Source organism: Ctenopharyngodon idella, chromosome 19 (assembly GCF_019924925.1).
Source record: "Ctenopharyngodon idella isolate HZGC_01 chromosome 19, HZGC01, whole genome shotgun sequence".
NCBI lineage: Eukaryota > Metazoa > Chordata > Actinopteri > Cypriniformes > Xenocyprididae > Ctenopharyngodon > Ctenopharyngodon idella.
The window spans coordinates 2332454-2349177 of NC_067238.1; the positions used below are offsets into that span (position 1 = coordinate 2332454).

The following is a 16724-nucleotide window of genomic DNA, read 5'->3' on the forward strand; positions in this document are numbered from 1 at the left end:
ATATATTTTACATTTAATTTATTTTAAAATGTTAAACATTTTATTTATTTGATATTGATGTTTATTTTTTAAATTTGTTGATAGAAAATAACCAAATCATGGATTTCAAACTGCTGCAAAATGGAAAGACAATAAAACATCTCATATTTAGTATGATAAACCACATTTTCTGAAGGTTAACAATTGAAGAGCTCCATTGCAAAAAAAAACCACTAAGTCCATCTTTATTTTTTTAAATGAGCATTTTTTACAGGCTCATATGTTTAGGTTCAGTCATTTCACTTTAATGGCAATGAAAAGTTTAATAGTCAGTTATTGAAATGCCTTATTTTCAAGAATGTCACTTTTGTCAATTCATGAGTATTTAACAAATATGCAGTCTTTTGCTGCAATTCCATGTGTGCTTTTTTCACAAAAAGACATAGTAAAACATCTGTTTCTGTAAGTTTTACAGCAGCAAAAGGAACAATGTTGTGTTTACTTGCTACTCACGAAATCCTGTCATTGCCACTGTAATGATGGACAAAAAATGATAACTTGCAGCTCAGCAATTAAAAGCAGGCTCATATGCACACCGTCATTTATCTTGAAATCATATGATTCGATTCACGTCTTCTGATTGGTACTTCTGTGGACTTAGATCAGTGGTCTCAAACTCAATTCCTGGAAGGGCCACAGCTCTGCACAGTTTAGCTCCAACCAGCTCCAACTCACACCTGCTTGGAAGTTTCTAGTAATCCTGAAGACCTTGATTAGCTGGATCAGGTGTGTTTGATTAGGGTTGGAGCAAAACTGTGCAGAGCTGTGGCCCTCCAGGAATTGAGTTTGAGACCACTGGCTTAGAGGCTTTTGCTGACAAAAGAAGTGGCGGTTTCCGCCAATGAACCAGTATTTCTAAATGGGCTGATGTTGGGATTTAGCGGATTTGAAGCAAAGTATTTGATGAACGTATACTTTGTGCGGAGTATCTCATTTTTGACGGAGGTGGCATTTAGCGGCTTTTGCATCGGAACTCTTCAATTTTAAAGCCCTATTTTTCATATCACATTCATGGAAAGTGCCTTCTGTCAATCTACTGTACCTTTGCCTGGTGGAGATCAAGACCATACATGGCCAGTTTTTTGGCATTCTCCAGGAACATCATATCAGCCTGAGCAGGACTCATAGATCTGCAGAAAATTCACAAAAAAAAAAAAAAAAAACCTTGTTACAGATATGCTAACTAGACAGTATATTTGAAAGTGTAACACACTCTAAATTCTTAGCTCATTTTACTCAGGATTATAACATTACCTTACAAAAGGAACGTGAGGTGCAAATACATATATTTTAATCTTATCCTCTTGTAAATGTGCTTTTATTTCCCCTGTATAAACAAATGTTTCCCAAACATCCATTTATCATAAGTATATATGTGTGTAAATAAATCATAATCATTACCCCACCAATAAGAAACAGTCATAATCACTTGTATGTGCGGTGAAGCTCCATGACTTTCTCCTCAAGCTCTCTGGTCTGTCCTGGGATCAGCTGGAGTTCCTTGGCATAGTCACTGGCGTGAACCTCCGGGTCATATTCGCCCAACTCAGACTGCAGGGCGTAAGAGCCCAGCAGGGCCAGGGTCACGAAAGAGCAGGGTAGACGGCCGTTCTTGATGTCCTTCCGCAGCTGCAAACACAAGTAGTACCTGCGTAGCGCAAGTAATTTCATATAAGTTCAAAAACTCAAAGACATTATGACATTATTTGCCAGGTTATCACATGTTACAAGTTGAGACAAGTTTTTGTAGCAGAATGTAATACACAAGAGTCCAAAACTGGTACCATGACAACAGCAGTAAAGTGACGTCAGTGTGCCGCTGTGATTATTCAGGGTGAAAGTGGTTTTGTAATTTACGAGTGTGATAATGAAACTGGCTAGAGAATTGCATGCTCACTTGGTAGGAAACAGCAGGAGGCTCTCCATTTTATTAATGATTTAATCTGGCAAGTATCTGAGATTAATTTTAAAATTAGTGAGTGAGCAAGCGAGAGAGAGGAATAGAGAGAGACAAATTACTTATATGGCTGGAATTGGATATAATTTTAGAATTTAATTATTCTGGATCTGATTCAATTCACCCCCCAATGCATGTTGGCCACAATTATTGGCACCCCTAGTAAAATATCTCTTAATAATAAGTATATTCCCATGCATATTTACGTGTTTGTTTGTTTGTGTGTTTGTTTTAAGCACAGCAGGGCTATATATATACATATACATATATATATATATATATATATATACACATTCTTGTGGGTATACCACAACTAAAGACATTAAGCATAGATCAATTGGAGACAATAGTTGTGAACGTAAGTGTGCTTGTGTGTGAGAGCTATGATGGACTTGCCATCCATTTAGGGTTAATCCGCCTGTGGCCCAAGAAGACCCTGGGATAGGTTTCAGCCCACACCCCACCCACAACCCGCATGATTAATTATTAAAAGATTGCAATCTCAATTCAAACACCGACGCGATCTTATTCCTAAATGAGAATGATTTGGCTATGTCTATCAAACCTTTGACAAGTATGATCACTGTGAACAAAAAAAATTTGTGTTGCCGCTTTCGCTGACCCAGAGTGAGCAGTTGTCATGTATAGGTATGAAACAGCTTCACAAACAGTCTTTTCAACCACTCAGTATCATTATTTGTGTTACAATAATGTAGTACTAGGATAAAAGTTTATAGTTCAGATATAAACACTGATGTCTATGGTAGCAATCAAAATAGAGTAAATCAACAGAAGGTGGTGACTTTTTTTAAAAAATGTATTTGTCATTGAATCATTAGTTCAAGAGATTTGTTCAAAAACGCTGATTCATCCAGTAATTAATCAAGTTAAAGGGTTAGTTCACCCAAAAATGAAAATTATGTAATTTATTACTCACCCTCATGTTGTTCCAAACCTGTAAGACCTTCGTTCATCTTCAGAACACAAATTAAGATATTTTGATAAAATCCGATGGCTCAGTGAGGCCTGCATCGTCAGCAATAATACTCCTTTTTTCAATGCCAAGAAAGCTACTAAAAACATTTAGAACAGTTCATGTGACTACAGTGATTCAACTTTAATATTATAAAGCGACGAGAATACTTTTTGTGCACCAAAAATAACAAAATAGTGACTTTATTCCACAATATCTAGTGATGGGCGATTTCAAAACACTGCTTCATGAAGCTTCAAAGCTTAACAAATCTTTTCCACTAGATATTGTGGAATAAAGTCGCTATTTTGTTATTTTTGGCACACAAAAAATATTCTCGTTGTTTTATAATATTAAAGTTGAACCACTGTAATCACATTAACTGTTTTAAATATGTTTTTAGTAGCTTTCTGGACATTGAAAAAGGGAGTGTTATTGCTGGTGATGCAAGCCATCGGATTTTATGAAAAATATCTTAATTTGTGTTCCGAAGATGAACAAAGGTCTTACAGGTGTGGAACGACATAAGGATGAGTAATTAATGACATAATTTTTGGGTGAACTAACCCTTTAAGTCTTTATCAGTGAGTCATTGAATCATCATTAATTCAAATCAATTAAAAAAATAATAATTAATGAAAATTAAAATACATAAATTAAAATAAAATAAAATAAAAAAATAAAAAATTTTAAGTAGACTGCAGCAATTAACATTTTGTCAGAACCTAAACAACATGTTATTTTGTATAGTTGTCTATTCAGAATCATGATCTCTATTTTAAACAAACAAACAAACAAACAAACAAAATCATGATTCTCAATTTTTCCAGAATCTTGCAGCTCTAATAAGGATAAAGCAGTTGGTTGGTTGGTAGGACGGATGGATAATTTTTATATATATTGCTATGGCACTTATACATGTAGTCACAGTTGCTGAATACATTGTTAGACACTGTTAAGCAAAGTTATAGTCTTGCAGCACAGTGTTCCATCTGTATATTAAAAAATTATAATGAAAAAGTTTAAATTATTTTTATATTCTGAAGACTTTAAGTGTGAACCATCCTTTTAGGGCTGAACGATGTTCACACTTGGGTTTACTCATTACAAGAACTCAAACGTCTTTTTTCATAGGCTACAGTACATTTCCACTGTTTCTGTCCCATTTAATATGAATATAAAATGATGAACTATTATAATTTTATTGTGATTATTATTTAAAAAAATATATTGGACAATATAAAAATTGATATTTAATAAAAGTTATTTTTATAATACAACTGAAAAATTATAATACTGATATTTACATCTTAATAATTTTTATTTTTAAACATTAAACCACAAGCTTTTATTTTGGTGGATTGCTGACAAATAAATATACAGGTATGCGCTGTGTGTTTCAGAGTGACGTGTGGCACTCTGTTCATTTGCACACGTGCAGCTCATTGTACGGTGCTTCAACGTCTCAAAGCGGCTTGGTTTACAGTAAGTGAACACAGTGCAGCGCTTCACTGTGAAACCCGCAGCAAATATATTTTATTAGATCACAGCCTTTGTGATTTGATAATCACACCAAGCCATATCGCCTGATTTATCTATATTGCTATAATCCTAGACATCAGGGACAGGAAACGTTAAGGATAGAAAGAAAAAGGGATGGGTGAATGCAAAGGTCAATGAAAAGGTCAAATCGTCTAGCCAGAGCTGCAAAGAGATGTGTGAGTGGATAGTCTGCACATTATATATAGAATAAAGAAAGTGCTGTTCACCTTGTGATGTCTTCTGATAGCTGGGCAGGATCAGGTGGGTAAAACTTCACATTAAATGTGAAATCATAGTTGGAGCCTAGATATATGCAAAAATTATTTAAAATTGGAACAACAGAAAAATATACTAATAAATATTACATGTCAAAGAGCTGAACGGCATGATGCTACTCACCTTGTACTTGCCGTCTGATCTCCTTGGTAAAGTCCAGCCATGTCTAAAAGAAAAAAGGAGCTTTAACTAAAGGTGTGTTTACACCAAGAACTGTAACTATATTAGTGCCCACATTGTAAGCATGTTCTGCATTTGGGTCATTTGCCACTTTAAATGCTCAAGCTCTTTAAGTTGGATGGATTATGATTTGCTGTCAAATTTTTTAATGTTCATCATTTTCTTTAAGTGATTCAGATGATATTGTTCCTCTTTATAGTTATTGTTATAGCTGTGGACATATTTATTTCTCATAGAAATAGTTTGATTATAAAAACTTTATAGTTATAGTTCCCTTTCAGTTGGTCACGTTCGACGTCACATCGGAACATAAGTTGCTATGTACATGACGTCTCCGTTCCCTCCTTCAGGGAACGAGGGTTACATACGTAACCAAAATCAGGCCTTTTACTGCTTTAAAAACTTAAACTTTGCTTTAAAAAAGCAAATCTAGTTTTAAAAGACATTAAACAATACAGCCATCATTAAAACAAATAGAATTAACACTCTAAACCTGAAGAAAACATGCTTTGTCAAGAAAAAAATAGCCTTGAACATTACAATAGTGTGAGTGAGTGCTAACAGATTGAGGTACCTTTATGGTTGGCGTCTCCCATATGGCTAGACCGTAATAGTCCTTCTCTAACAGGTTCAAGTGGTCACACACCTTTGCAAACAGCTCCTGGCCTTTGGCATGTTTCTGGAAACAAAGAGATGTAGTTAAAACATAAAAGCCCCTGTTTGGAACATTACTATTTTAGTATTTTAAGCAGATAGCAACTGTAGTCCTTATATAGCTAATTTTTAAAGCTAATGTTTTTTTTTTTATTATTATTAATTACTATTATGGGGCTGCCAAAGGACATTTTTACAAGATAAATAGATCACATGCAAATAGAGGAGGTCATGTGACAACGATGTAGCACACTTCAGTTTGAAACATTATTGAATTATGCTGACTGTTTCGCTTGCTATTTTTGAAGCATACAGTGTATGTTCTACATAAATAGATGACTTTGGATCCACCTTATTTTTCAATGTGGAAGTAACCTATTTTCTTTGAATGTGTGGAGACTTCGATTCATAAGTAATAGGTAAATAACTAGAAGAAAAACATAATGCTGTAAATGGTAAAATAATTTGCGCTATGGTATTTATTATGGTAATAAATTAAAATAATAATGATAACAAGTAACAGTTTGCAATATCAAGCAGCATAACGGACAGTTTTTCTACAGCTAATATAACTGGAAAGGCATGAGACCGGAAGCCTTGACACATTCAAGTTACAACGTTAAATATAGGGTAGATTCGATTTTGATAAAGACTCTTGTGTGTCATAAAATGGAATTGTTAGCTTAGCGGGCTACATGCTAATGTCAGAAATAGCTGTGAATGTAAAGCGAGACTAGCAGGTCAAGTTGCTTCTAATAAAGATGTTCTGTTTCACTTAGAATACTTTCTCTGTAGACGATAGACTTTGAGTCAGCTCAGTCGGTTTTTAAGAGCCACACAGTACGATGGCAACAAAAGCAGGCCAAAGTGTCACATCAGCAGAAACAGTCTCTTGGTAGTCTGAGAGTCAATTAGCAAAGGAAGTAAAAGCCCTTGAGCAACGCTTGAGTTTCAGAGTCACTCTCTTGGGACTAGAAAATGATACAACACACTCGATAAGCAACAAAAGCGACGGTTGTCTGCTTTGTGTGTGTATGTCGCTTACTTCCAGCTCACACTCGAAGAGGGTGTCATCCAGCAACTTGACTTTGCAGTGCATGATCCTGGGGCGGCGAGATGCTTTCTGCTTCTTCCCCTCCTCCTCCTCCTCCTCCTCCCCCTCCACTGCGTTCTCTTCCTCTTTCTCTTCCTCTTTTTCTCCTTCCTCCTTTACTTCTGTTTCTGCCGCACCTGCGTCTTCCGGCTTTGGCTCTTCCTCTACTTTCTCTTTTTCCTTCTCACGCTCCTTGTCTTTCTCTCCCTCCTCTCCTTTGACCTTGTCCTCATTTTTCTTCTCCTTCTTGTCTTTTTTCTCCTTCTTCTCTTTCTTCTCCACTTTCTCTTTTTTCTCTGGCTTCTCCTTCTTTTCTGACTTTTCCTTATCTGCTTTCTCCTTCTTCTCTTTCTTCTCCTTCTTGTCCTTCTTCTCCTTCTTCTCCCCCTTCTCCCCCTTTTCTCCCTTGCCTGACTCCAGCTCGGCGTCTTCTTTCTGATCTGCTACAATTTGCTGGAGGAAGACAGAATTAAACATGTTAAAAACCAAAGTTTAAATGAATACACAATCAACAATGTCTAGACCCAGGGTTTCATACAAAATGAGTTTTTCAACAGATGGCATTTAACCTCCCTTCAAGAAACTAGTCCGGCATTCTAAACAATAAACTTTTTTCCCCCAGAAACACTGTTTTGTGTAAACAAACATAAACTAAAAGCCTTATTTTCTCGACTTTTGTGTGCAAGTCCCACATCTAATCAACAAATGATGCATAGAACTGTTAAACCTATTTAAAGCACTTTAAAAAATTTAAAGGGATCCTAGTATATATGATTATCTTCTTTCAGACAAACACAATCAGAGATATATTAAAAAATATCCTTGCTCTTCCCAGCTTTATAATGGTAGTGAATGTCGCTCCTGATTTTTAAGTCCAAAAAAGTGCATCCATCCATCATAAAAGATATCCACACAGCTCCAGGGGTTAATAAAGGCTTTCTGAAGCGAAGCAATGGGTTTTTGTAAGAAAAATATCAATATTTAAAACTAAAATAACTAGCTTTCGGCAGATGGCTTACACAAATCGACTTGCGACTAAAGAGTAACTTCTGAAGTGATGTATGACGTAGGATGTAGGAGTAGACGCCTCTAATGGAATCCTCTCTTCTCTTAAATCGAAAGTCCTCTGATATTTCTTTTTAAAATTTCTCGTATTAGACTTCTAATTTGTGATCGGTGTTTTGTTTTGCTCTATCCTCTGCGCTTTCGCGTTCATCTTTGCGTCATGCGTCAGGTCAGAGGATGCTTTTTTGGCGTCAATCGATTTGCATAGGCCGTCTGTCGGAAGCTAGTTATTTTAGTTGATAAAGATTTAAATATGGATATTTTTCTTACAAAAACCCATCGCTTCACTTCAGAAGCGTCCTGGAGGCGTGTGGATATCTTTTATGATGAATGGATGCACGTTTTTGGACTTCAAAATCAGGAGCGCCATTCACTACCATTATAAAGCTTGGAAGAGCTGGGAAATGTTATAATATAACTTCGAGTGTGTGTCTGAAAGAACATATATATATACACCTGGGATGGCTTGATGGTGAGTAAATCATGGGATAATTTTAATTTTTGGGTAAACTATCCCTTTAAGTGCAAATTTTAAATTTGCAAAAATAGCTGGATAGAAACCTAGCAAATGATGTCTTAAAAAGCTCTGCGACCATATCACTTGGTTTAATGTCTCTATTCAAGAGAAAAGAGAGCAGAATAAATAATAAAAAGCTAGCAGTGAGGAAAAAGCTGAGGCATGTTGACAGCAGTTAGCAGTGCCTGTTCAGTATGAACAGCCTCTCAGAAAAGCTTTTAGTGCTGCTGGAACAGATGAGAGCTGCACAGAGAAGGTTTTAACACGCAACCTTTGACCGTAACACAAACGTGTGAATGTGAGATGTGTGAAGCTCCACAGTCCAGTTAGCCTTTGGACAGACATCCCTTGTTACATGCAAACAGTTTGAACATCCAGTTGTCACCCTGAGGTCATATCTGACATGTCGGTTAAGCCCACACACCAGTAGGATAAGCATTACTCTGACTTTTTGCTAAAAAAAGTATCTTACAAAAAGTCTTATGGCCAAAAACGACATTTTACAAAGAATGTTGAACCACAAAAGGACCAAAAGCACCCTAAAAGCATTACTGTTATTATATATAACAGAAAAAAAAAAACTGTTTACTTCGAAGGACTTGGAATTTAGTCATATGGACCACTTTTATTAAACTTTTATGTAGCGTTGCACCAAAATTTTGGTAACTGAAAATATTCGGCCAAAAATTAATTTTTAGATGGTGCAAATAGTGCATTTTGATGTCAATAAAACAGCTTGTAAACAATTGCTGAATTCACAACTGCATACTAGCATACTACTCATACTATTTTTCCCATAACTTTCTATGGTAAAAATCTTCAAAAAAGTAATATATTCTTTTTCTCACCTGGTTTTCAGCACTGCTGATTGAGTGCTGGTCTAGAGCAACATCGCCCTCTACGCGCAGTTCTGGCTCAGGGTCCGCTATAGGAGCTTTGGGTTCTTCCTGGCTATCCTTCTCTCGGGCCCTCTCCGTCTCTACCCCCTCGCCCTCTGAGCACTGCGAGCGGCGCTTCAGGAAGGAGGAGAAGAGGCGGGAGAGGCCACGGCCAGCGGAGGTGCGCTGCCGCGGCTTTAGCTGCTGTTCCTCCTCCGATCCCCCAGGGGGCGGCGAGGTGCCGGAGGGACTGTCCTGAGCTGTATCAGTGGGGCCTGGCTCCTGTGCAGTGGGGTCCTCTTCTTCCTGCTGCTGCTCACACACCTGTTTCTTATGAACGCTCTCCGCCTCGTCTGTCGTCATGGCAGTCACTGGAGGAAGAGAAATTTCATTATCTAATTTATAGGATTTTATCCTGACTGCATAAAAATTTACATAATATTCATCTTAAATATAATGAGAGATTAAGATCAGAGCTTGAAAATAGTATTTTAAAAGTGTCCGGATGGTATAATATTTCCAGTGGATTTTCACAGTATGGGTTTGTCCCGATACCCAGACTTGCGTTCTTGGCCACAAAGCAAGTGCATGTGACAGGAAGTAAACATGCAGGCCAAAGTCAGTGCCCTTAAAGGGATAGTTCACCCAAAAATGAAAATTATCCTGTGATTTACTCACCCTCAAGCAATCCTAGGTGAATATGACTAGCGTTAACTTTCGCAACGTATATGAAGTTCTACACTACGCCACTACGCTATAACGCGTAGTACGTCATTTCATTGTGCATTTTTGGGTGCATTTTTTTTTTTTTTTGTCTTCAAAATTTGAGCAGCCATTCACAACCATTATCAACATTGGAGGACTAAGGATATTTTTAAATATATATTGGTCAATACGCTGTAAACATTTCAAAAGCCGGGTTCAAACTGTACGATTTATAATAGTCTTTTACGATTGTTGCTTTTTAGACTGTACGAACATGATCCCCGCTATAAGCCATGTCACACTGTAGGATCTCAGTCTTTAATGTCAGACTGTACGACACTCAAGATTCGTTAAAAACAGTCGCACAGATGTCACATCAATCCGTGACATGTTCAGTGACGGTGAGCTGCATTTACATGTGGGACTGAAATGGTGGTGAGCAAACAAAAAAAAAACTCCAACCTTAATTCTAATCATGGCTTGTCTTGAAAAGAAAAAAAAAAAAAAACTGTGTGTGGAGCAAGTGGTGGTTTGTTGTTGTCACACTAATTGCATCATCAGGTTCTGTGCTCTAATTGGTTTTTGATTTGATGGATGTCGTAGAAGAAGCCACACTGCAGGACTGTGCTCCAAAACTTCTACCACTGGCAGAATTTCATCAGAGGTAAAAACTGATTGCAAAGCTCATTAATCAGCTATGGGTGTCAAACAAGCAATCAAAGACTACAGATATTGGCCTAGGATCAGAGGAATCTTTTAGGACTCACAAAATTTGTCTCAGACGGCCAAATCATGGCCAAAATCGTACAGTGTGCACCCGGCTTAGGACCTTGTGTTGGTGCCTCTTCAGGACATGGTGCCACATGGCCATATGCCCAATTGCCCATATGGTTAGTTAGATTCTTTCCTTGGCATGTTTATGACAGTTCATCAGAGACATACTGATGTCCGAGTAATGAGCAACTCAAAGTATCAGTTGATCCACTTCACAAAACCAGTCTGAATGACATGTTCATGAGAACCAACTCAATAATTCAGTCATGGCGGTTAGTAGCCCAGTGGACATAAAGATTATCGATTAATAATTCACATTTTGGACTGTTCTTTCAAACCAACAAAGCTATTAGTTAACTAAAGCTGTAAAATATAGCATATTTTGGTGTATGGACTGCTATTATGATACTTTGTGATGTTGTGTGTTATGCTGAAGCCTTGAAATGCATGTAATTGCATGTCTTCAGAATTTCTTGTTTTGTTTTGCACAGAAGAAAGAAAATCATACAGGTTACGGAACAATAGAGTAAATGAGGAGAAAATGATGAGAAACTTTTCATGTTTGGGTGAACTATCCCATTAATAATAATTTAAATGATTAATTTTAGTTATTTATTTAAACTTATGAAATTAAATTTTAATTATTTTTTAGAAGAACTTAAATTTCATTCTAAATTGTTGTGAATTATGCAGAATCATTTAAGAAAGAATCACAATGCCTGAGGTGAATAAATTTTTTCACTCATGTGCATATGGGTGCAAGAGAGAGATTTTGTGAAAGACAAGCTCAGAACCGCTACATAACTACAGCTCTCAGTCTCTATACATCGCAGCTGAACCCTGAAGAATGTGAATAAACAAAATAACAACTGATTGGACCTCTCATGCTCTTTCACACACATACACAGCAAACACATGACAAAGTAAGTCTTATGTGCTCTTTTAGAATGCATCCGTCTATTTTGAAATAATCAGTGAAGCCATATCCAATTATGACAAGATCACACTTTCAGTATTAAATCTAATCCAATGAGCGCACACAAACCACTTTAGTCATTGAAGGCGTTATGTGAGCCAGCCGTCCCCAGACCTAATGACATCACAGAAGATTTACACACTAAAGCATTATGGGTAGGTGGTCTAAGTAAGCTTTTACAAAACCTGAAGCAGCTTGACCTGCGTTGCCCAGGCAACAGTGGATTCACTGAGGTCAACTGTGTCAGCATGCACTCAAACATTCCACACAGTGACGAGGCTTAAGTTTGGCCCAAACATGGTTCAAGGATTATACTTTAGTATGTAACAGAGATGTTACAGGTTAGTTCAGCTCATTAGTTGACTTGTTTATCTAGAACTGTCTAATTTTTGTGTTAGCTCTGATAAGTACTAATTTAAACTTTTAATTTAGCAGCGTAATTGCATTCTCTTCCATACTGTTGCACTACGAAGCCCCTAAGGGGAAATGGTGATTGAGAAAAGAATTCTATGCTTTTGCGTTCGCTTGCAAAACTTTTGTGTTCCCAGAGATGGAAATAATATGAGATTTTTCATTATGCAAAGTTTCTCAAGGGAACGCTAACATTTTGGTGAGTGAAAGCAAAGTTTTTCTACAAAATGCAAAAGTTTTGCAAAAGAACTCAAAGGGGAACACAAAGCGTGCAGGACAATGGTCATTCAGGGCCGGATTTGAGGAATCGTTCTGTGGCATTCAAATGTCAGCTTTTTGTTCTTTAACATCCAAAAGGATACATATCACATGTGCATTTACAAACATTAGTCTACTGAAACATGACAGTTGGTATAAAGCTCTGTGCATGTTAGGGGTGTAACAATATTCAATCCGAACTGAAAAAACTTGCGGTACTCTCATGCCGTACCGAATGCCCCCCTGCTGCCCCGGCCCAGCCTTGGCCATTGTTGAGGTTGACCTCACTTTACCTTATATCACAAAACTATTTTTTCTTTCTTGACATTTTATTAAATAGTAATTAGGGGTTACATATTCGTCCCGCAAATTTTCGGTACGTGTCTTATGTGTACACGACAAATACAGCGTTGTAGCCTAACCACCATTAACCACCAATAATCACAATAAGCTCCACGTTTTGTTACCTTTTGATAAGAAACAAAGTGCCGTCTTTCAAATTCTGTCCATTTTATCAAGAATTCAAACAAAAAATTACATTTTGATGCTCTTTAATGTGCCGAGACTAATGTAGGCGCCTCAGTTCAAGCGGCAGCGCGTATGATCTCTTCCTCTTTAATACTAGTTACAGAATGAACATGAATGAACATCTGAAGGTATGTTGACAGATACAGTACAACTTACCGAAACATTCGTGTAATCGCTCAAACAGTGTTTCAACGGTGGAAAGACGTCAATAAAACAGCTTGTAAACAATGTCATGTAGCATTACATTTACCTCTAAAACAAAACACCAACATAAATGTCCCTGGCCTGGTCCTCTTTCATCCCACCTTCACTGTCATCACTTCTTCTTTTATCTTTCCGAAGCTCCTCCATGAGTTTTGAGACCTCTGTGGCATGCAGGTGACACTCATTAGCAATCGTGCCATGGCCTCGCTCTGCTCCCATGGCTCTCGGCCCCGCCCTGCTTGCCACAATTGGCCTATAATTTCCGGGCATCAGGGAGCTGCTATCAATATGTGGGGTATTGAAACCGCTTTTGAATGCAAGCTCGTCTTTTACTTACACTTTTGAATTCGCGATTATGTGTACACTATGTATAGGGAGCGGCGGTACTGACCGCACATTTTACAAGATAAGATATTTGTCAATGACACTCAGGATCTGTTGCGCACCAAATCCTCCGGCAACATCCTATCAGTCATCTCTCCTTCTCGTCATCTAATAAGTGAAATCTAAAGTGGCCGAGAGAGCTCAACGCGCTGCAACTGAAGAAAACACATGCAAATAGAAAAAACGCCAGCAAATTAAGAAAACACCTTCATCAGTTGGACAACACGTGTGCTGCAAGTACTCACAATGCAACCAAATACAATATGCTGCAAATAGCACAGACCACAATGGAAAAGTTTCAAGCAGGGGACCCCAACATTTGGCAAACTAGGCTGGGACATGCTTATTGTACAATGTCTATTCATCAGTGGTGTTGTCAATAACTTGAAAGGTACATTTTTTTGTTTATTTTTACATCCTGATCGTATGTGTGCTGTGAGTATTTGCAGCGCGTTTCTGTATTTGGTTGCATTGTGAGTATTTGCAGCACATGCTGTCAAACTGATGAAGATGTTTTCTTAATTTCCTGGTGGTTTTTTTTTTTCTATTTGCTGGTGTTTTCTTCAATTGCAGTGCATTAAGCTCTCTCAACCACCATAGAAATCTGACTCCTGCTGCACTGTGCTCTGTAGCTCGTGCTGTATATGGAGCAAAGCCAACGCTTCCAGTTTAAAATTGTAGCGTCCGTTTTCCAACTGAACTAAATGTTTTTTGTTTCTCTAAAAAACCTAAAGCAGTGGGGGCGGTGCCATGGAGGGCAAGTAATCGGTGTGCGGCCAAACTCTGTGTAACACCAGTAATATTATTCAAAGATCTCAGAGTAAATGTCGTGCTGCTGTGTCCTCTGTACCTGTCAGAGTAGCCCTGGATAACCACAACAAGCGGGTCATACAGTTGCTGGAAACCAGCTACACCTGAATTACATCAAAGGAGAATCGCTGAGACTACAAAAAACATGATCTCACCAAACAAGCACTCTCGCTGTTCTGCTGTCCCATACAGATTCAGACTGAACTACCTGAGTGCTCTTCCAGCGCAAGCAACCTTAAAAACGACTCAAGGATGTTACTCCCCTCACCGATTCCCAACTATATACATAATCCCTTCCATCCTCTGTCTGGACCGCGCATCGCTCTCCTTTGTTCTCTATCCCCCTCCTGTACAAAAACTAAAAAAGTCTCCCTCTGGTGTAGTATTGCATTGAAATTTGTGTCTTTGACTCGTTCCATACAACAAATTATAAAAAAAGCCTATTTTTATTTTATTTTTGCTAACAGTGATAACAATTAAGCACACAGACAAGTAAATAAACAGACTCAAATAGTTCCCTATTAAATCCTTTTGTCCACACACACACACACACACACACACGCGCGCAGACATACAGGTCTGCCATTCAGTCATCATTCTTTCCCATTCATTAGCAAAATAATTACAAAGCCTCATTATGAGGGTTCAAGTTTAAGCACAAGCAGTCTCTTGAGGACAGACGGCAAACACAGTAGACTAAAGAAGACTGTCCCATTCATGCAGAACGGCTGTTTGTTTGAGTGAGTGTTTAATCAACTAATCTGGAACTAAGATGCATTTGACCTCCTTGTTACAGCAGATATCTTTTATTTTACTTTATTCTCAAGAAATCAACATAATGACATAAGAAACTTGTCATTAAATTAGTGTGAATCAGGTTTTAAGGGTTTGTGTGAGGGTCAGGTTTTAGGGGGAAAAAAAAGGAATTTAAGAAAAACAACATAATTGAATGTACAAAAAAACAAGTGTGTATTTTTAATCAGTCTCTTCAGTAAATAAATACATACATACGTACTGACTGCACAATAAGATCCTTATTAAGACAGTGCAGGTGTCTGTGACTGCCAAAAGCAAATTGTTACACCTCCCATTCTATAATGAACCCAAACAGGATGTGAGCTTCTGAACTTCTCAATTTATCTACTTAAAGCCATCAACAACTAAACTACACACCCACCACCTGCTCAACTAGGACTGAACCATCCAGCTGCTCAAAAACAAGCAAAAACAAGATGCTTTACTACAAAGAGTGTGTCTTGCAGTGCCTTTCTACTTTGCCAAACAAAGATTCTCACAAATCTTTCCTCCTCTCATCTGTACAAGAGTAGATACTGACTCTAATGCCAATTCACACACATGGTGCTCTGCTGGGGGATCTGAAAAACTCTTTTAGATCCGGCCCATGTTTCCACTGACCTGAAAGCCAAATGATAATACATACAGCAACCTGCCCACAAACAAACAGTGCATGCTGGTCTCTGTTTCTGAGAGCTCTCTGACTCCTCCATAAACAGCAATTTATTTACCACTGTCAAGGTCCAGAACGGTATTAACCTTTTGAACGGTACGGTCCCACATATGGGATTTTTATTTCTCTGCCCCTGAGAGTACGGTCCCACGTATGGGATTTAGAACGTTCAGTGACGTCACAAAACAAAAAGAATGACTTTATTCAACAATTTCTTCTCTCCCGTGTCATTCTCTTATGGTGTTCAAACTGTGCTTTCGCGCTTTGGCTTCAAGACGGACGCGCTCAGCAGCGCTTGTCATATATTACAACTTTGCAGTGTTTTCAGCCACATAATGTTTTTTTTTTAAGGTTTCAGACATTTAAATACGCATAAGCACCAGTAAAACAATACATTTAGAGTTTGTAAAATACACACTGATGTTAGACATCAGTGGAAGCAGCAATAACAATCCCTTCAAATATAATTTGCTGACGTTTATTCATATCAGAAACACATAGTGTAAGTAACTATAAAGTTTACTCTATTATTCTTCCAGTTCACCAGCCACTTACTTGCATGTATTTTGGGAGAACCTGATGAATTCACGTGCTATAAATCCGACTGACAGGACTCTGTGAACTGTGGCGCAAACTAGGATGGTGGTGATCTTTATCTTGATCTATATCTTGCGTTATAGATCAAGATAAAGATCATTTATAAAGGTTTTTAAAGTACAAAACACACTCACTTTCACTTACACATATTTGAGAATCGGAATATCAGATAGTTGATGGCATGGTAAGCAAGTTTATTATATTTTAAATAAAAAAGGAAAAACGTACAGTGTTATTGTGGCTGCGGTGTGTTACGTGACAAGCATGACGCATCGCCATGGAAACAATAAGGGCAAACGTTCTAAAATAACAGTTGCCTTAAAAAAACTCACTCTGGGGGGTCAACTCGAATATTTTAAACTCACGCTTGAAAGGGTTAAAGACATCGTTAAAATAGTCCACATGACTACAGTGGTTCAACCTTAATTTTATGAA

General features: G+C 37.8%; 1 protein-coding gene across 9 annotated transcripts in view; it reads right to left on the reverse strand.

Moving 5' to 3' along the window:
* The window catches only part of epb41a (erythrocyte membrane protein band 4.1a), a 70919-nt gene that overhangs the window by 39233 nt on the left and 14962 nt on the right, over positions 1-16724 (reverse strand). For all 9 annotated transcript variants that reach the window (XR_007926497.1, XM_051872812.1, XM_051872811.1 and 6 more), the window contains exons 2-8: positions 9145-9545; positions 6667-7167; positions 5542-5646; positions 4911-4953; positions 4739-4814; positions 1469-1687; positions 1082-1169 (exon numbers count right to left, since the gene is read on the reverse strand). Coding sequence is in view for 8 of the 9 variants with exons in the window: in XM_051872812.1 (XP_051728772.1) it covers positions 1082-1169; positions 1469-1687; positions 4739-4814; positions 4911-4953; positions 5542-5646; positions 6667-7167; positions 9145-9537 (1425 nt within the window). In the remaining variant the exon portion in view is untranslated. The remainder of the gene's footprint in view (positions 1-1081; positions 1170-1468; positions 1688-4738; positions 4815-4910; positions 4954-5541; positions 5647-6666; positions 7168-9144; positions 9546-16724) is intronic.